The sequence below is a fragment of the Tasmannia lanceolata genome, unplaced genomic scaffold (genome assembly GCF_043159265.1).
Source record: "Tasmannia lanceolata isolate RefF3 unplaced genomic scaffold, GAP_Taslan_0.1 ptg000007l, whole genome shotgun sequence".
In the NCBI taxonomy this organism is placed as follows: Eukaryota; Viridiplantae; Streptophyta; class Magnoliopsida; order Canellales; family Winteraceae; genus Tasmannia; species Tasmannia lanceolata.
The window spans coordinates 16351683-16373585 of NW_027518684.1; the positions used below are offsets into that span (position 1 = coordinate 16351683).

At 38.6% G+C, this 21903-nt stretch overlaps 1 protein-coding gene across 5 annotated transcripts in view; it reads left to right on the forward strand.

Annotated features, from left to right (window-relative positions):
• Positions 1 to 1659: 1659 nt before the first annotated feature.
• LOC143881064 (uncharacterized) overlaps positions 1660 to 21903 on the forward strand; it is a 44189-nt gene continuing 23945 nt past the window's right edge. For all 5 annotated transcript variants that reach the window (XR_013251847.1, XR_013251848.1, XM_077384052.1 and 2 more), the window contains exons 1-2: positions 1660 to 2070; positions 13507 to 13594. Coding sequence is in view for 3 of the 5 variants with exons in the window: in XM_077384052.1 (XP_077240167.1) it covers positions 1718 to 2070; positions 13507 to 13594 (441 nt within the window). In the remaining 2 variants the exon portion in view is untranslated. The remainder of the gene's footprint in view (positions 2071 to 13506; positions 13595 to 21903) is intronic.

Below are 21903 nucleotides of genomic sequence, written 5' to 3' on the forward strand. Positions count from 1 at the left end.
TATGGTATAGTTTCTCTACAAATTAGCGGGTTAGGATCATCCAATGAATATGATTTTGGGGTTACAATCTAGAAACATTAGGGCCAAACAACTGAATGTTTTGGGTCTTCATACAAGGTGGGCTTCATTGTATTTTTAAAAATTATAGGCTCCCCAACAAACTGACGTAATATACACGGGCCACCCTTTATATGGCACTCCGTACATCTTATAATACATTCTTTAGAAGAGCACTTCATACATCATACAACACATATTCTTTAGAAAATTCACCGGGCCACATTGTTTAAAGATCCAAAACGTTCATTTGTCGAGCCTCAACGTAAATAGGCTGTGCCCTAAAAATCATCTCCATCGGATGATCCTAACCCTCCAAATTAATACAACGACACCTCATATAAAATCTCTACGGTTCGAAGAATTGAGTTAGGATAATCTTAGGGAGATGATTTTTGAGGCAAGGCCTATGTAAGTTGGGTCGCAACAAATGAACAGTTTGGATCGTAGAACAAAATGAGCTCTAAGTGATTTTTTTTTTAAATACACCTTTTATCGTGTCCACCTTCAAAGATCGAAACCATTCATTGCTGGGCCCACTAAGGATTCGTGCTCAAAGGGAGAGTACTGGTTATGAGAATAAGTATTGGTGGGTCTACCTTATTCAATTATCTAAACCATTCTCTTGTTGGGCCCCACAGTGGAGAGAGGAGAGATGATGAATTTATCACCGCCCAAATGACACCACCACTGGGAGCTGACAATGTCCTTCCGTCATGTATTGATAAGTATTTTATTTTATTTTTATTACAAGAAGACCATTAGGCCATTTTCTTTCGCAAAAATAATAAAAATATCCTTACCTTCATAGAGGTGTCTGCTTAATGATGATTTTAGCTGGGGTTGCAACTTGGGTTTGGTGAGGTCGAGTCTTTATGGGAAAACCAAGATCCATAAGCCTGACCCTACTCGAGATAGTTTTTTGGGTTGTATCGGGTTTTTAATGTTTAACTTACTAAAGTGATTAATTTCGAAGATTTTAGAAAACAACAAAGCTTCACACTAAAAATCTCAAAATTTAAGTCGTCAGGTGCATAAATTTAAGAATTGGAAACTTTTTTTTTTTCACGTCACAAACTTGGAAACAATTATACCAATATACTTGAAGATAATTTGACATGTTATTTAACAAAATTATAGCACTCCTGTAGGAGTCAAGTCAGGTTTTGGGTTTTTATTTCTTTAAACACGGCTCATCTCGGGTTTTTCAACTGAAATCCAACCTGGCCCATGACTTCTGAACCCGGCCCATGTTACGCTCGGTTCTGATCAAACCCGACACAAGTTGCAACCTTAATTTTAGGGAAATGTTATCCACACTACTGTATTTTGATGAGGGCACTTCTCACTTAATTAAAAGTACTGTATGGCCCGCACCATAGGATGATCCAAACCGTCCATAAGCATTTCCATAGGCTGATCCTAACCCTCCGATCAGAATGTTAGAGGGTTGATCCTAACCCTCTATTGATGAGAGCACGGCCCGTCTAATGGACGGTTTGGATCATCCTATGGTGCGGCCATACCGTACTGTTAAGAAAGTGAGGAGTGTCCTCATCAAAATACGGTAGTGCGGATAACATTTCCCAACGATCTTCATATATTTCTTTCGCAGTGAAAATAAGAATAGACTTGGAGAAGGAGAGCGAGAGGTGTTTCCATGGCTGCTCGCAAACGAATTTCATCGTCAGTAGCCGCAAAACCTTCTCACATAGCAAATGAAACACCCACTCGAGATCTCTCCTCAAAAGACCCTCCACTCGCTCCTCCAAAATTAGGGTTTATTTTCTTTATTTCATGTGCACTTCTCTCCCCTTTTTTCTACCTTCTCTTCTTCCATTACGAAATCGAATCTGAGCTTAAACGGTCGATCCTTATAAGTGCGACCATGAGCCTTGGTGGGTTTTTTGTGACCGTCCGATTGATCCCAGTAGCGTCTAGTTATCTTCTGAGGAGGAATTTGTTTGGTTATGATATCAATAAGAAGGGCACTCCTCAAGGGAGCGTTAAAGTGTGAGTTTTTCTGCCTTTTTTTAGATATACATCTATTACATGAACTGGGTTATGATAGTTTTTAGATTCTTGTTTGTTTTTAGATTATAGCAATTTGTTGGATTTGCTTAATCCCACTTGGGGTGGAATAAATTTGTTTAGATTGTTACAGTTTGTAGGATTTGCTTTGTTGTTGTTTGGTATCTGTTGGAGTCTTAGAGATAAGGGTTAGGGTTTCTAAATTGGCTTGGGAAGGGGCTTTTAGATGAAGTGGTCACTTGCGTTTTCTATAAATAACATGTAACTAGTTTTTTTTTTTTTTTCAAATTAATGAAGAATTTTACCCCGGAAATTGTGTTTTGAGTATAAAGGAGGACTGACCAAACTCGAGCGGGTCAAGAGGCTGACCTTCCCTCTAAGAAGATCAGCCACATTGTGAACCGTTTGGGTTTGTAACAGATGGGTGAAAGGGAAGGTTTTGAGAGGGAATTTTGTTGGGATTGATAACTTGTTTCCCACTCAAGAGGAGGAGGATTAGGAAAGAGTGTGTGTGTTTTGGACATGGGATTTATCTCATGTTGCATCCTATTCTGACTAGGTGTTTCTCTTTCGATGGTTTCCTTTTATGACTAGGAAGCAAAGATAGGAAATAATTGTTCGTTTTCATGGAATCTTTGATTTCGTCATCGGTAAAATGCCAGCTAGTCTGCTGTTTTGCTATAACCGATCGCCGCTTGAAGGAATTCACTCCTCGCCGCTAGCTGGTATCATTGTTGACCGCATCTAAATCCCTCTTCATTACCGTCTGGATTGGTTTTTACCAGCCTTTTTTTTGTAGCGAAAACATCCTCGAACCCGCCACTTGTGTCGCGCAGATCTGTCTAGTGGATTGCTGTGGGTTGCCATAAATCACAACCGCATAACTTGTCCTCGTCAGTTTTTCCATCGGAACTGCCCATCACTGCTTGGAACTTCCGCTGCCAGTTACTTCCACTTTTGGGTCGCCTATGTTGTTGGATTTTTCGCCATATTCGTCGCAATCTCCGGGCATGTTTGTGTTACCAATTGCCGTACACAACAGTAACCACAAAGTAACTGCAAAACACCAAGTCCACGGAAGGTGTGAGACCGCCGGGCATTAAAGTGACTTGGTAGCCCGAGGGCTACTTAAATTTGAAGGAAATTTGGATACTATTTCAATTGACACACCATCAAACAAAGGGATCTGAATGAGGCATTTCAAGTTGGATTTTCACGGCGATTTCTTCTAGTGAATCGTGCGTCTCATCACTAGCATCGCATCCACACCTTCCAACACTCACTTGAAAAAGGATCGATCTTGGATTTCTGCTCAGATCAAACAATTATTTCTCATTGGAATGAGCCAGATTTCGATATACACTGATAATTGGATGTAGATACCTGATCAGGACCATAAGATCATGCCACGGAATAGTGGGAGCTCTCCAAATCGGGTACTATCGATTCTACTTTACCGATTTACATTTATAATGGCTTCTAAAAGTGCTCTGCAAGATGACTTAAAGAACTTCAAACTCGACGATTCCAACTTTTGGAAACAGAAATTGATGTACTTGTTTGCAGAGTATAACTTTGAGACCGCTTTGACCGATCTTTGTCCTTCAAAATCTGCATCGAATGTACAAAACAATGAGAAAGAAGCTTATAATCTCTGGGAGAAGGTTGATAAATTGACTAGGATTTATATGTTAGAATTTATAAATGAAACCCTAGCCATTGAGTATGAAAAATACTATTCTAGAAATGAATTGATGACTGCCTTGGAAGATAGCTTTGGGGGTTTGTCAGTAACTCGAACCTAGTTGTTAAAAAATGGGGCAGCCCAGTGCACGAGGCCTCCCGCCATTGCGGGGTATGGAGAGAACTAGATGTACGCAGCCTTACCCCTGCTTTGCAGAGAGGTTGTTTCGGTGACTTGAACCCATGACCACCATGTCACAATGGAGCAACCTTACCGTTGCGCCAAGGCTCCCTCTCTTCAAACCTGGTTGTATAGTTAATTATTTTTATAGGAAAATGTCCGAGGTAGCACCTATTAATGATGGCATTAAGAAGATAAACATACTGATAGAGGAACCGAGGCAGTGTGGTTAAACCATACCAGAGGATTTCCTTCCAAGTGATGAACATATTGAATTAATTTCTACCTTGGAAAACGTTCTCCGTATCTTTTTTCACACTCGGAATGGAAATTAACTCCCCTTAAAATGAGCTATCACCTCTAGAGAAGAGGATTACAGAAACTAGAGAAGAAAAGGCAAAGACCAAGGCAAATACGCAGTCCACTTTTATGAGACTGCGAATAAGAGAAAGATTCATAATAGTTAGGGGAATCTGAATGATAACAATATGAAATACACTACCATTAAAAAAAATAAAATGAAATACACCTAGAAATCCGATGGGAAATACTTTGACAAGAGCAAATTCAGATGCCACAATTGCATCCAGTTTGGACACTCTAGATATGAGTGTCCTTAGCTGAGGTTTGATCATGATGCACGAAAGACCTGAGACTACTTTTGCTGATGCACATAATCTTTTGCAGGAAGTAAAACTACAGTTAGGGAGAGAGGAGACTTTATGCTTTATACTTTCTTACTTGATGGACTTTATAAGATCGTAGTTGACAATGTTGATGGATATTAGATTATTCTGCATATTTATGTTATGTTCTGATAATGAAATTATTGATAGCATGTGTGGAAATTTTGGAATTGTCTTTGCAAATACGCAGTTCGCTATTATGAGACTGTGAATAAGAGAAAGATTCATAATAGTTAGGGGAATCTGAATGATAAGAATATGAAATACACTACCATTCAAAAAAAAAAAAACAATATGAAATATACTGAGAAATCCGATGGGAAATACTTTGACAAGAGCAAATTCAGATGCCACAATTGCTTCCGGTTCGGACACTCTAGATATGATTGTTCTCAGCTGAGGTTTGATCATGATGCACGAAAGACCTCAGACTACTTTTGCTGATGCACATAATCTTTTGCAGGAAGTAAAGCTATAGTTAGGGAGAGAGGAGACTTTATGCTTTGTACTTTCTTACTTGATGGACTTTATAAGATTATAGTTGACAATGTTGATGGATATTAGATTATTCTGCATATTTATGTTATGTTCTGATAATGAAATTATTGATAGCATGTGTGGAAATTTTGGAATTGTCTTTGCAAATACGCAGTCCACTTTTATGATACTGCGCATAAGAGAAAGATTCATAATAGTTAGGGGAATCTGAATGATAAGAATATGAAATACACTACCATTAAAAAAAAAAAACAATATGAAATACACTGAGAAATCCGATGGGAAATACTTTGACAAGAGCAAATTCAGATGCTACAATTGCATCCGGTTCGGACACTCTAGATATGAGTGTCCTCAGCTGAGATTTGATCATGATGCACGAAAGACCTGAGACAACTTTTGCTGATGCACATAATCTTTTGCAAGAAGTAAAGCTATAGTTAGGGAGAGAGGAGACTTTATGCTTTCTATTTTCTTACTTGATGGACTTTATAAGATCATAGTTGACAATGTTGATGGATATTAGATTATTCTGCATATTTATGTTATGTTCTGATAATGAAATTATTGATAGCATGTGTGGAAATTTTGGAATTGTCTTTGCAAATACGCCGTCCACTTTTATGAGACTGTGAATAAGAGAAAGATTCATAATAGTCAGGGGAATCTGAACGGTAAGAATATGATACAGTACCATTTAAAAAAAAAAAACAATATGAAATACACTGAGAAATCCGATGGGAAATACTTTGACAAGAGCAAATTCAGATGCCACAATTGCATCCGGTTCAGACACTCTAGATATGAGTGTCTTCAGCTGAGGTTTGATCATGATGCACAAAAGACCTGAGACTACTTTTGCTGATGCACATAATCTTTTGCAGGAAGTAAAGCTATAGTTACAGAGAGAGGAGACTTTATGCTTTCTACTTTCTTACTTGATGGACTTTATAAGATCATAGTTGACAATGTTGATGGATATTAGATTATTCTGCATATTTATGCTATGTTCTGATAATGAAATTATTGATAGCATGTGTAGAAATTTTGTAATTAATGAAATAGAAATTTAATTTATTTTAATGACTTGAACTTAGAATTTTACACAGTGAATGAGATTTCTCGTATGTTAAATGTGACCTTGGTTTTAAATTTCGGCCGAAATGAAACGAAATGACTGAAATATTTCGGTTTCGGCCACGGCCACGGCCGAAATGAAATTTACTTGAAGTCGTTTCTTTACGAAATTTCACCGAAATGTCACTAAATTTCAGTTTCAGCCATTTTTACAAAATTTCGACCAAAATTTTAAAAATGTCCACCGAAATTGCCGAAATTTTAGACATTTCGGTCGAAATAAAAAAAAAAATGAAATCATTATCATAATTTTTACATGATTTCGGCCGAAATCGAAATATTTCGGTTTCGGTGGTGGCTGAAACCGAAACCGAAACCAAAACCGAAATTTAAAACCTTGAATGTGACAACTTAGATTAGGACACATTAGGTATGCTAGAATAAGAGACAAATTGATGAATGGGTTACTAAAGTCACCATATGAAAGGACTTAGGTCAATGTGAAGCCTAAGATGGCTTGAACTTGTCTAATGCTTCTGTTTACCTATCGATGACGTACAAATATATCTTTCTATCAAAGGTTTCACATTGACCAAAGTCTTTCCATGTGATACCTTTGATAACACCTTCACAGATTAGTCTTTTATTCTAGCCTTCCAAATATGCCCTAATCTAAGGTGTCAAATGTATATAAGAGAAATTTCATTCACAGTGAAGGTTCCAAGTTAAAGTCATTAGAGTTGTTTTAGGTTCTATTACATTAATTCCAGAGTTTCTACATATTCTATCAACAATTCCACTATCAAAACATGAGATGAAATAAGCAGAATAATCAAATGCACAACAACATTGTCAACTAAAATCTTGTTAAGTCCATCAACTAAGAAAGCATAGAAAGCAAAGTCTACCCCCCCCCCCCCCCCCCCTCCTCTCTCTCCTCTCTCTAATTGTTGTGTTTCCTCCATGAAACTTAATGGTGAATGAATGGGTATCCATCTTAGAAACTGCACGCTGATTCTTCCGCATCGAAGGTACGTATAAAGTATTTTTCAGTGAAAGCTTTCCTCAATGTGGGAATGTACGTTTGGATTACGATCACTTCCTCTTTTGCGTATGTCCCATGTGCACCTTGAGTCAAGCCACCAAGCATCAACTGGCTCAGTGGCCACAAGGGATTCTGTGCATACACAAGAGTGATCTTTGGTTTTCCATGCATCAGGCTCTACCTCAGCTTCTTCATCTGTTGAGGGCACTCATATTTGAAGTGTCCGAACCGACTGCAGTTACGACATTTGAATTTACTCTTTTCAAAATATTTCCCATAAGATTCCCTAGTGTATTCCATATTATTCACATTCCCCTTACTATTAGTCTCTCTCTCTCTCTCTCTCTCTCTTATTTGCAGTATCAGAAACGTGAACCTGGTTTTCGCCTTTTCTTTCTTGGTAAGACCTTTTCTTTCTTGGTTTCTACAATCCTCTTTCATCTGGAGGTGATACCTCATTATGAAGAGGTAATTTCCAGTCTGAGTGAGAAGAAGATGCATATAATGTTTCCCAAGAAGGTGAAAGTGAATTTAGTAAGTTCATTACTTGGAAATCCTCCAGTACGATGTAATCACATACCTTCTGTTCCTCTACAAATACTTTCATCCTGTTAAGGTGATCCTTTCACAAGTGTTCTTCAGACAATTTTTTGTTAAAGTAATTAACCATTAACAACCATGTCTAAATCATTGACGCACCCTAAAAATTATCTTCCAGGGCATTCACTAATTCCTTTGTTGAGTGGTATTTTTCATATGTGATGGCTAGGGTTTCCTTCTTTGATCATAACAAGTAAATCCTAGTCATCTTATCAACCTTTTTCCACCGATTGTATGCATCCTTCTCGCTATTCCGTGCATTTGATGCAGGCTCAAGACGACTAGGATCGGTAAAGGCGATCTCATAGTCATCTTCTGCAAGCACATACATCAATTCCGGTTCCAACTCATAGTGTTGGAATTGTCCAATTTGTAGTTCTTGTAGAGCACTTTTAGAAGCCGTAATGAATGTAAATCGGTTAAATAGATACAATGTTACTCGATTTGGCGAGCTCTCACTATTCTGTGGCATGGTCTGATGGTCCATATCTGATATCCACTTGTAATAATCGTGTATGTTGAAATTCGGCTTGATGTGCTGACACCTGACGGGGTTAAATCTCCAGCACGAAAATCCGATCTGAAATGCCTCATTTAGACCCCTCCTTTTGATCGCTAGTAACTAAAAATTGTGGTCCCCTTTTTGCCTCAATATTGGGTGGCTCTCGGGCAACCAACCCAAAAACAAGTATGGTGGTTCAATACCTTCACCGTATTTCACTAAAAAACGCAGCATGGGAGAGACGAATGTTGGTAGCGTGTCTTAACTAGTAGCCAAGATGGTCAAGGGACTTTAGGAAGATTCCGAGACTGATGGTGAAGGGCGGCGAAGCGACGGTCTGGCAGGAGGGAACAACCACCTGACGGTGAACGTGGCTGGTATGACGAGAAATGACCGACGGAGACTGGGTGGTTGCTAAGGTGATCCACAAGCGGCGCCGTACACGACAGGCGGCGTCCGGCTAGTAATCAATGACAACCGATGGCAGGAACTGACAATGCGAGCAATCATCAGTGGGTTGGGGAATTTGTTCCGATCGGTGATCGGTGACTGTAGAGACAACTTCCAGTCGTTTTTCCGACGACAATGTACATGCCATCAATTGGCTTTGATTGGGGTAGTTGTTGGCCTTTTGGTTCGTTGCGGTTGATTTGATATCGATCATCAAGGATGGTTTGAGGAGAAAACCCATACTACATACACTTTATAAACAAAAGCAAAAACCTCATGTATGTTGTACGTATTTATTCAAAAAGAAAGTTCTTATCCTAAAATCCAGTGTCCATACCAAAATAATGGGTTCCATACATATTTATTCAAAAAGAAAGTTCTTATCCCAAAGTCCAGTGTCCACACCAAAATTATAGGATTGGAAATAGTACAAAATCATAATCACCCGACAAGTTTGGTAAGTTTGAATAACACAGGAAATGCCAAGATTTCAAGAGCACAAGACAATAGAGGAAGCATGGTATTAGTGTGCAAATTGTAAGCCGAGCAGTTGGAGGAAAAAACCTCAGTTGTTGTTTCTCTCAAAGGGCTCCATTTCGGGTTTTGTTCCTCTCTCAACGTATGTTGACATGCATCTCTCTCTCTCTCTCTCTCTCTCTTCCGCAGGTCGCCATTTTTATCGATCTAGGTTGCAAACGAACTATGTTTAGGGTTGTGCGACCCGTTTCGCTATGCAAATGGACCGTGTTTCTGGGCGTGCGATCAAGATCGTGGGTTGATAGGGGGTAGCGACCCCAGTGACACTGCTGCAAACTGACTGCTCGTGGTGATGTCAATGATGTCTACGGCTAGATGTTGCGATTAGGGGAAAACGATCCAACATTGCGAGCTGCACGATCAATGGGTGACGGTTTCCTCACAGCAGATGATCTTTGGCACCATGAGCAGTAGGTCGATGTATTCTGGCCAATAAGAGGCTGTGAGTAGGAATGGGATGGTAGATAACCAAGGCTTGATTCCATTTCTTCCTCACTCTCACATTGACAAACGAGAACCGAGTTGACTCGGTAATGAAGAACTATATGATTGGGGATGATTTTAACTTGAAATCAAGATGCCTCCCAGGCATAGATTGAGCACCATAAAGGAGAACACCACAGATCTAGAAGATCCAACAACACCAAATCCGAACCAACCTGGTTGCTTTAATACCAATGAAAGATTTTGAAAATGAGAGAGAAGTACCTTGATTTATGCGAGACAGATGTTCGATTGTAGATATGGTTGTTCTTGAATCGTTGAGCAAATCAATCAACTCCTTGTTCACCTTAGAGATCGACGATGCTCTCTTCCAATTCCGAAATTCTAGGAATTGTTTAGTGTCTTAGGTGCCAGGGAGTGGGATCTCTTTGGCTTTTATCGACAATCCTAAAATCCTAAAGCTAGGGCTAGTTCTTATCATTTTGTAATTTGTGAGGGCAAATTGGTCAACCCTTTTACTAGTTTTGTAATTACCAATTTATGCATCATCAATTGATAATCACTATAAAGCTAATGTTATTAAACCCTCGGATAGTTTCCCATTCAAATACATTTATTAAATCCCCATTTTGAATTGAGTTAAACAGAGATTTTGTCCTCAGTTCAAAATGTTTAATTTACTTGATCAACCAAAATGTTTAATTGTTTTGCAAATTTCTGTGACATAATTATTTGAGAAATTAAATATTTAGCAATATGCTAATTTTGTAAAAATTACGCTGCTTATTTTTCTTCAAAAAGAAGTCCGAGAAAAATTATAATTTGGACTTTTAATTATGAATTAGCAATATGCTAATTCATAATTATTTATATTGAATTGAATTTAATTTGAGTGTGTTTAGAACGTTCAATCGATGCACACTAATTAAACCACTCAAAATAAAAATTCTACAATTAATTCCTTAACTTCGATTGACACATTGCAATGAGTTCCTGTAGGGTGTAGTGCCCTATGTTCCATGCCAAAGAGATCACCACAAAGACTTTTCTAGTTAGGTGTAGTGCGTACGAACTATTGTATATAGTGTATGTAATTCAACGTATTCTTAAAAAATGTACATAAGCCCAATTCCGTTGAGTACTATCGGATCCCCCGCACATATGTGTATCTCTACATGTTGTGAATACTTACATTCCAGTGCAAGACACACCAACACACGATCTGTGTGCTTCCTCAAAAACATTGGGTCAACAATTTTCAGGAGCCAATTCCGTTGGAGAAACCCTTGCAGAACTTTCCAAGTACCACATTCTAGCCCTAAAATTCCATCGACAGGTCCCATGGTCCTATAACCACTGCTCAATGTATTTTGTGGTTTTGTTTTGGCACTAATTAGGTCAATTTGCATTCCTGACACCCAGCTTAACATGGAAATATAGGTCCTAACTAGCTAAGATTTTTCCAAGATTCAATCAACAACACGCTGTATATTTGAGTATATAAGAGAGAATTGGATTACTGACAATAAAATGGTCTTGCAATGTCACGACGTCATAAAATCCCAAAAGGATTTGGTTAGTGGATTGTCGATTATCTCTTTGGAATCTCTTGTGCTTGTTGTTCCTAGTGGAAAATGGTTTCTCTCCCATGGATATAATCAGTCTTGCCAAATCATGTAAACTCGCATGCATCTTGTGGCTTGTGCTTTGATTATTATGTCCAACATGTGTGCTCCGTATGGATAATCTTAGGACATGCGAATTATTTTCAACATATAACACTGGGGCCATCAACAAGTTTGACGAAGTGAGACGGTATCATGACATGAGGTAGATAACGTAATGATATTGTGTTTCTTAGTCAAGAAATGAGTCCCTCAGCCGGAGCAAAGTTTTAATCTGGTTTTTGTGGCTGCAGCTACATAGGTGTTGTGATGTTGCTTATTTTGAAACTGATTAACATTTGATGAGATTCTGGTGCTTTGACAAAGATTAGGGGTAGAAGATGATATTCAAGAAGGCCCATGATTTAGTCAGGAGATAATCATTGATTGGTTGAAATTGCGGACTTCTTAAATATTATCATTCTTGTTGAAGCACATGATTTCTGGTAAGATGATTTGGGTGAAGAGGAGGGTCAGTTGAGATCCAAAATAGGGTCGAAGGAGAAATATCATGCTAACTTCAATTGGCACCTCTACATTGCTCCGTTTATCACAAAAAATTGCAGTCTGAATCTATGGTTTATGGAGGATTTTAGCGATTTTACTTAATTTTTAGCTAAGGTTTTGATGGGCCCAACACAAGGAAAATGTGAATAGTTCTTTTAGGTTGGACTTGGACTCTTTCTATTTTTGGAAAGTTTCTCATGTTTAGAGTGTTATATTTCGGCTGCGATAAGTAACTTGTAATAGGGGAAAGAGTCCTTAACTATGTTAAGCAAGTAGATAATCTAAAATTAGAAGTTTTGTAGTTTTAGAAATTAGTGTTCTAGGTTTCCTTGAATGCCTTATTTTGGGCTGCTCTAGAATATAATTTGGGTTGTGTTAAGGGCTGAAATTGATACTAGCCTTACACTAGGTTTTAAGGTGTTTTGGGCCTATAAATATGTAGCAATTTTTAAAAGCTGCTTCTTGCACGAGAACTCGACCAAGGTTAAATGGAGTTGATTCGAGAGAGTCAATCATCGACAATCAATTTTTCATTGACTCGTGCTAGTCAAAGGAGTTTTTGATTGACTTGGTAGGGAAAACGAGAAATCAACCAACGTAAAACTGAGTTGACTTAGGCTAGTCGATTGACTCATGGAGTTTTTTAACAGTAATATGAAGTTTTGATGCACTTTTCAAGAGGTTAATTAATATTTATTCGATTTCCCTTTAGTGTTTTGGGTTTTACCCTACTTTGATCAAGTTTTGATCCTATCTATTACCATTTCATCTCTCTCTAGCATTGTTTTTGAAGATCCATTGGATTGTGTGTGATTGTTTAATTCTCTTGCAGGCTTTTTACTTTCCATGGGTTCCTAGTAATTGATATAGGCATTTTTGGGCTGTTATATGATGCACGGGTATATTTTTCTCGGAAAAATGAGCTGTCAAAAGTGCAATTGAGTTCCACATATTCCATGATCCTTACAATTTATCTGCTTGGCCTTGCTATGGGCTATAGACCAAAATTCTTGCTCATTGGATGATTCTAAACCTTTGATTTGTAGATGACTGCTTTTTCATATTCAACCACTCATGTAAATGCCTCCGCTTGTACTCTGCCTATTCATATTTCTCCAAAGAAAAATATGACTCCATCCTATAACAACTCGAAAATTTGATTGCTAGTCCTTGATAATTGATAAATTAAATATGTTTTTGATTTTTCTTGTGAGTCAAATCTGCATTGCCTTTAGTCTCTCTGTTAAAGAGAACTCAGTGGCTATTAGTCAATAGATCTCAAAAAAAGGACTTACAAGATTGTTCACAAAATAAACTCATGATGTTTTGGTAGTGTTTTGATAGAAAATTTAAGTGCAGCAAACTTTCCATGAGGAAGCAACCTAATTTTTGTGAACAACTAAAGGGCCTTGGGACCTTTTCAATATGTATTATATATAGCTTTTGAATGGTCAATATGTATTATATATTGAACTAGTATGATGTTTATTCATTGATAATTTTCAAATGATTGCATCTAATTTGTCATCATTGCATTTTTGCAGGCCCGAAACATTGGGTATTGTCGTTGGAATTGTATACTTGGTCATTGCAATATTGTTTCAGCATTTTAACTTCACATCAGACTCCAATGTATGTATATAAATTGTTTTTATTTCAAATTGGATTCAAGTCACATATACTTATTTTCCATTGTTGAGCAAATCATTTGATTCGCATATAATTATTTCCAAATTGAATTAAGTCACATATAATCTGACTTAAATTTGTCATATTAGAATTTTAAATCATAGGATTTTAAAGGAATTGACCACTCCAAATCAAAAAATTCATTTATGGTAAGAAGTATGATTTAAACAATATGACATACAAATATATTATTTGATATTTTCATCTGGGCCGCATGTAACACGGATAAAGTAATTTCTAGCTGTATCTAGATTCTAGACGTTTCCATGTGGCAACCAAATAACCAACACTTGGCAATATAGGTCATCAATATTTCTTTTGATATGTAAGTTTAGCTTTAATTATGAATTATGAAGTTAAACCATAAATTGTTTTGAATAGATTGTTGCCACACGATACATAAAAGAGTGTGTTTGATGGGCCTTAATTTTTAATTTTATACTAGGCAAATTACAAAAGCTACTTTTCCAATGCCCTTATATGTTGAACAAAGCCATTTCTTAAAATATTATTTGTTAGGGTTTCTATATGATTCAAAGTTAGTTTCATGAAGTCATGGGCCTTTAGTCTGATGAAGAGATTCGTGAGGTACTTTCAATGTCTCGTGACAAAGCAAGTCACAACCAAGAAAGGTTGTAAGCCTGAAACTTACAAGCATGGTTTTAAATTTCCACTGAAACCGTCACAAAATGACCAAAATGTTTCCATTTCCATCCCCACCGAAACGAAATCTTAATGGTCTCGTACTCTCGTTCCACTTCATTATTTCCATTGAAATTTCGATACTTAGACCAAAATTCAACCCCCCCCCCCGGAGCGCACGCGAAGTAACAGTACAATATAACTGAACACTCTTTCTCAAGCGGGGCATAATGTCAATCATGCCGAGCTTGCCTAAAAATTTTTCTTAGATTTTTTTTTGGTTGGCAACCAAAAATACACCCCTTATGTAAAACATAGATTTTACCACCCCTTTTGTAAAAACATAGATTTTATCACCCCTTTTGTAAAATATCAGCCAACTGGTCTTCATGGGAGGCAAACTTCTTGAGAATCTTGTCGATCCACTTTTCATTGGATCATGTTAAACCGGATTATGAGTGATGCTCAGCAAAGCTTCATAAGACTGTCCACCTTTATCCTCAACTCAAACAACTAGATCTTCGATAAAAAAATCTCTGCAACTCTATGAGCCATATCAATGGACTCCACTCCCACACATGAATTGGCCACCATGGATGTCTTTTTGCTTCTCCAAATAACTAGCTTCCCTCTAACAAATGTATATTATCCTGTGGTAGATCCTACAGACATCTACATATATATCCCAATCAGCATCAATATATGCCTCAATTCGAAGATGCCCATGGTTTGAAAACAATAAAGCTCTCCTAGGAGAAGACTCCAAATATCTTACTATCCTCTTTGCGACCTCAAGATGAGATGGGGCATGCATATACTGGCTAGCCATGCTCACTACATACTCAATGTAAGCTTGGGATAGAGAATAGCATAGCAGACGACCAACAAGTCTCTGAAACGACATCATATTTGGAAGAATATCATTGCTAGTTTCACTTAGTTTGTGATTGGGATCAATTGGTGTCTTTATTAAATGGGCACACTACTTCCTAGTTTCTATCCACAAATCTACTACATACATTCTGTAGGAGAGAAAAGATTTCTTTTATTGACCGAGCTACCTCAATCCCAAGAAAACGTTTTAGCTCATCCAACCCTTTAACTTCGAATTCAGCACCCAAGTGACCTTTTAACCGATCAATGTCTGCAGGATTGTTACTTGTTACAACAATGTTGTTATAAGTATAAAAGATTGCCTTCTCCAACAGCTTAAGCTTTTGGAGTAATTGGTTGTTTCAAATGGTATCAGAGCCAAAGGTCCCGAGTTCAAAACTCCTTGATATTAAAAATCCACATCTAATGGCCAACCCAAAAGAGGTGCCACATGTGCCACGTGTAGGCCAACCCTAAAAAGAGGGGCCACACGCGAGGGGGAGTGGTAAAGTATAAAAGATTAAATAATGCCTACGCCAACAGCTTAAGCTTTTGGAGTAATTGGTTGCAAGGTTTTAAATTTCGACCGAAATCCGAAATTTCGGGTTTCGGTCGACTGTGAAATCGAAATTGGGTAACCTCGAAACGTTACTTTATTTCGACGAAATTTCGCTTTTGGAGTAACTGGTTGCAAGGTTTTAAATTTCGACCGATATCCGAAATTTCGACCGAAATCCGAAATTTCGGGTTTCGGTCGACTGCGAAATCGAAATTGGGTAACGTCGAAACGTTACTTTATTTTTCCGAAATTTCTTTTTCGTGAAATTTCAGGAAAATCCCGTTAAAATATATATATTTTATTCACTATTTAATATTTCCCCGAAATTTCGGGTGAAATTTAAGCCTGGATAAAATATTGCTTGTTTTTTTATTTTGTCAAATTTCGAACGAAATTTCGAAATTTCAGCGAAAATTTCGGTTTTGGTGAGGAGCGAAACGCAATCCGAAACCGAAATTTAAAACCTTGATTGGTTGTTTCACAAATGTCATCCACATATTTAATGAGAGCAGTGGTGACCTCCCTCGAATGCTTCACAAAGAGGGGGTGCTCTAGATGGCATTGACTATCTAAATCTCTTTACTGCTTTGCTGAAAATGTTGATCTGATATCTGGGAAATTGTTTTAGCCCATAGATGGATTTCTTCATATGGGATACTCCCTTTATTTCTCGGTGATCGAAGACTAGGAGATGACTGCATATTCCCTTCCTATTGTAAATCGCCGGTGCGGAAGGCATTCTTCACATCCATCTGGAATGGCAGCCACAATGATTTGCGCCGAGAGAAAGTAACAGCCGAGTAGAATTCATTTTGGCTACATGTCTCATTATAGTCAATTCCACAAGTCTGTGTATAGCCGCTAACCTTGCCTTATCATAGTCACAAATATCTCCGAATTTTTCAATACTGATATTTGCACTACCATGTTTTGATAGTGAGACAAACTCACCTTGTTTTTTCCTTTTTAATTGGTTGCTGAGGGTTTTTTGGGAATTGCAGTTAGACCGATGGTTAAATACTGAAAGAGAAGGTGAGTTTGTGTGGTTGTCAAAACAGGGTAGTGGGAAAATCAGTAGCCTATCTTTATTCTGTATTTTTCTCAAATTTTGTATTTTTATGTCTATCTTTATTCTGTATTTTTTCTCAAATTTTGTATTTTTATATATTTTATTTTTTGTAGTTTTTTCCCAATACAAACCCAATTTACAAAGATATTTAAATTCTCCCGAGATATACACTTGCCGAGAAATTTTCTAGCCAAATATTTGTGATATGCGCTTTATTTATGTCAACTTTTCCATTGGCCTTGTTCTTTACTATAAATACCCATTTACAACCAAGCACTCCTTTTTCTTCGGGTCGATATACCATTTCCCATGTCTGATTTTTTTGTTCTGCAATTCCTTCATCTCTTCCCACGTTGGCTCCTTTCTCTTTGGTTGAGAGATTGCCTTTGCAACAGTGCTATGAATGGACATAGAGGAGATAGAAACAACAAAGGTACACTATGTTGGATACATGAGGATTTTTTTAATGGTGGGGGCATAAGGAATTATGCACAACAAAGTTAAAAATAGGATGCGACGTACTATGGTGTTTCCCTTTGCATAAATCAATTAGAACACCTAGATCACTAGGAATCTCATATTCAATAGGTATCTACTCGATAATAGGAGAAAGAGGAGTAGTAGACAAACCGGTTGGGCCATTTCCAGAGTATGTGATTGGAGTGGAAGATGCTCTGCGAGGTTTTAATTAGAACACCTAGATCACTAGGAATCTCAAATTCAATAGGTATCTACTCTTTTTACCGTTTCATATACACTGGTAATTTTTCATCTTCTTCCAAGGTTTTAAATTTCGACCGAAATTTGTCGTTCGTTTCGGCCGAAATTTTTCCGTTTCGGCTAAGGTCGAAACAAAATTCACATGAAACCGGATTTTTACAGGTTCGCTGCAATTTCGAAGCCGAAATTTCATTTCTACCTTTATGTACAAAATTTCAAGTGAAATCATCAAAATTTCTACTGAAATCACCGAAATTTTAGACATTTTGGTGGAAATTAAAAAAAAAAAACCGAAATTATTATCATATTTTTATATGATTTTGGCCAAAATTTCCACCGAGACCGAAATATTTCGGTTTCGGTGGTGGCCGAAACCGACATTGGAACCATAATTTAACACCTTGGCTTCTTCAAACCCTGTAGAAGGAATATGCTCAACTATAAGAATTGGGAGAAGAAGTGGACACCTCTCTTCCAAGTAACTACAATTCTCCCCCCGAAGACAGGTGACCAATTAAGAAGTGGAAGGGACTCAAAGACAGTAGTATCCTTAGTGACATTATTTCCCAGGCACAAGGTGGAAGAATGGTGGGAGATGTGTATGGCAGAAGGTCCGGCTGACGTGGTGATTGGCAAGAAATTAAGGTTTGTGAAGAAGAAACTAAAGGAATGGGTAGCGGTAAACAAAGAATGTTTGAATGAAAGGAAAAGTTAGCTGGAGCTTAGGCTAGTAGAGCTATCTGCTCTAGAAGAGAGTGGTTTGGGGGGCGAAGATGAGCTTCAAGAGATGGGAAAAGTGAAACAAGAACATCAGGCTATGTTGTTGCATGATGAGATTACGTGGAAGCAAAAGTCCAGAGTTAAGTGGCTTGTTGAAGGGGACAAAAATACAGCGTATTTCCATGCAATGGCAAGTGCTAGGAGGAGGAGGAATAGAATTGTGGTACTAAATGACGATGGTAGGATGGTGTCATCAAAGGAAGGCATCTCTTCAGGCATTATATCTTTCTATTCCAAACTCTACTCCTCTGAGAATTTGCTGCGTCCTATCCCGGAAGATGTGGCTTTTAATTGTCTTTCTTTGGAGGAAAGCTCAAAGATGGAAGTTCCTTTCGGTGAGGAAGAGATTGAAAAAGCCCTTTTCTCTCTTTCTAGGGATAAGGCTCCTGGTCCGGGTGGTTTTTGTTTGACCTTTTTTCAGTCTTGTTGGTCGGTGTTGAAATGTGACATTCTCAGATTCTTCAAAGAATTTCATGAGGGATTGCATCTTGATAAAGGAACAGGAGCCACTTTTATTACCCTGATCCCCAAGATAGAAGGAGCCTCCAAGATTTCCGACTTCCGGCCAATAAGTTTGGTGGGATGTCTGTATAAGGTGCTTGCAAAGGTGTTGGCGGATTGAATAAAAGTAGTGTTGCCTAGCTTATTTCCAATAGCCAAAGTGCTTTTGTGGATGGTACATCTTGGTTTCGAGCCCTGGCTCCGGATCAGGATGTATCTCATTCGTTTTGTATCGCCACTCATGCTATGATGTGAGAGTGGCACATATTTTGAGAGTTCCTTGGTAGAGCTCTCCTTCACATGTGGAGATCTTTGAGGATTGCAGGGGAACCTCACGTCCCTCGTCGCACTCGTCATCTCGGATCGGGGTCCACAGGCTGGTGACTTTGCTGGGGTTTACTCATGGCTATTCTCATGGCCTGTTAAAGCAGCTGAAAAAGACTCAGGCTAACATTTCAGTATGGGGTTTACTCATGGCAGATTTTGGATTGTTCTTTGGTAGCAAACGAAGCCATTGATGATTATTTCAGACACGGAAATAAAGGGGTGGTTTGTAAGTTGGACATGGAAAAGGCCTATGACAGGGTAGAGTGGGATTGTTTGGACTATCTACTACGTAAAATGGGGTTTGGCAATGAATGGAGAGGTTGGATTAGAAGATGTATCTCGTCAGCGTGGTTCTCGGTTTTGATTAATGGCTCGGCAAAAGGATTCTTTAAATCATCAAGGGGTTTGAGGCAAGGGGATCCTTTATCTCCCTTTCTGTTTGTCATCGTGGTGGAAACTCTTAGCAAGCTTATTCAGAAAGGCAACGAAATAGGGCTGATAGAAGGTTTTAAGATAGGAAAGAACAAAGTGGAAGTTTCAATCCTTCAATTTGCGGATGATACTTTACTTTTCGGTGAGCCGGATCAAGTTAAAATGATGAGCCTCAAGGCAATCCTTCAATGCTATGAGATGATTACAGGTCAGCGATCTAATTTTGCGAAATCAAGCATGTTCGCAATCAATTTACCCCCTTTTGAAGCTAGCAGTTGTGCTGCTATTTTGGGCTGTAAGGTTGAAAAGCTTCTTTCTTCTTATCTTGGTCTTCCATTGGGAGTGGGGAGGCCTAATAAAGCTCTTTGGGATCCGATAATTGCTCGAATTGAGAGAAGGTTGGAGACTTGGAAAAGAAGATTAGTCTCAAAAGGGGGTCTCGATTGACCATAGTTAAGGCAGTTATGGCAAATATTCCAGTTTATTTCCTATCGTTATTTAAATGTCCGGTAAGTGTGGGGTTGAGGATAGAGAAGATACAAAGAAGATTCCTTTTGGGGGGGGGAGGGGGGGTGTCGAATGAAAAGAAGGGTATTCCATTGGTTAAATGGGAGAAGGTTTGTGCTCCAATTAAAAAAGGTGGTTTGTGAATTAGGAAAATTAAGGGTTTCAATTCTGCATTTTTGTGTAAGTGGTTATAGCGGTTTGGTGAGGAGGATCAAGCTCTGTGGGCTAGAGTAATTGGGAGTAAATACGGGGTGCTTGATGGTAAATGGGAGTCGGCCGATGCTTTTGAGAGAAGAGGAGTTTCGATCTGGAGGGATGTGCTTCGTTTTTCAAATGTTTTTAATCAGGGCTGTAAGTTCAGAGTGTATTCTGGTAGGCGTATTAGGTTCTGGCTTGATGTATGGTGCGCAAATGATACCTTGGGATCGCTATTTCCAGATTTACTAAGAGTGGCTGCTGATAAGAATGTTTTCGTGTGCGACTGTTTTGAAAGAGTGGATCAGAAAGTGATTTGGTGTCCATGGTTTAGAAGGAAATTTTTTGAAAGAGAACTAGAGGATTTATCTTCCTTGTTTGAGCTACTTGAGAAATGCTATATTAAGAAATCCGGTGAGGATAAAAGAATATGGATTTGGAATTCATCCGGAATCTTCTCCGTGATATCTGCATATGCTAAGTTTGTTCCGGACGTTGAGGATTCTTTTGTGGCTAAGGTTTGCTTTCATTGCCCCCCTAGAGTGTCTTTTTTTGGTTGGTTTGTAAGTAGCGGGCGTATCCAAACCATTGAGTTTCTGAGAAGAAGGGGTTTATGCTTGATTGATCATTGTCATTTTATGTCTGGAGGATGGCGAATCTATTGATCACTTGTTCATACATTGTAAAGTAGTAAGGGTGATATGGGGTTTAGTTTTAGCACGATTTGGTATCCAATGGGTTTTTCCTCAATCAGTACCTATGCTTTTGGACGGCTGGGAATTTGTCCCTTGGAAAAAGAAAGGGAAGGTGTTGTGGAGGATTTGCCTTTTAGCTCTATGGTGGTCGGTCTGGAAAGAAAGAAATGGCAGGGTTTTCGAGGGCACATCCACTTCATCTTTCAGTATTTATCAGAGGATTATAGCTATGTCTATCAAATGGGCGAAGAGTCTTCTTATGTTCAGATTCGTGTCGGCTTATGATCTATGGGAAAGATGGGATGTCATTTGTATGGAAGGGTTAAATAGGCAGAAGATCGTTCAGAAGTGGGTTCCGCCGCCTGTGGGCTTTAGTAAACTGAATGTGGATGGAGCATCCTTCGGAAACCCGGGGTCTTCAGGTGTTGGAGGCCTGATGAGGGGCAATGTAGGGGCTGTGGAGTGGGCGTTCTCTGGACCGAATGGGATTTCAGATTCGTCAGAGGCGGAAGTAAAAGCCGCATACTATGGTATCCTTCACATTGAAAGACCTGTCTTGAATAAAGTTGTTGTGGAAGGGGATTCCTCTAATGTTATTAGATGGATTGCTGGTAAAGCTCCTCCCCCTTGGAGATTTCTCAGCCTTATTGAGGAGATTTTGGACTGGGTGGCAGGGTCGGAGATTTCTTTTGCCCATGTTAGAAGATCAGCCCATGAAGAAGCTGACGGACTAGCCAAGTCTGGGGTCATTAGGCAGGGTTTAGAGTGGTTCGATTATCTACCACCTTAATTGTATTGTGTCTTGCTGATGTGTGTTTCTCTTCTTTCCATTTTCCCTTTGTATTCTGAGGACCAACTCGGTTCCATTTAATCAATATATCTTGCCATTTAAATTTTTTTATTTATTTCCCAGGCACAGGATCAAGACACCAATGCCCTTAAGAACAGGCGA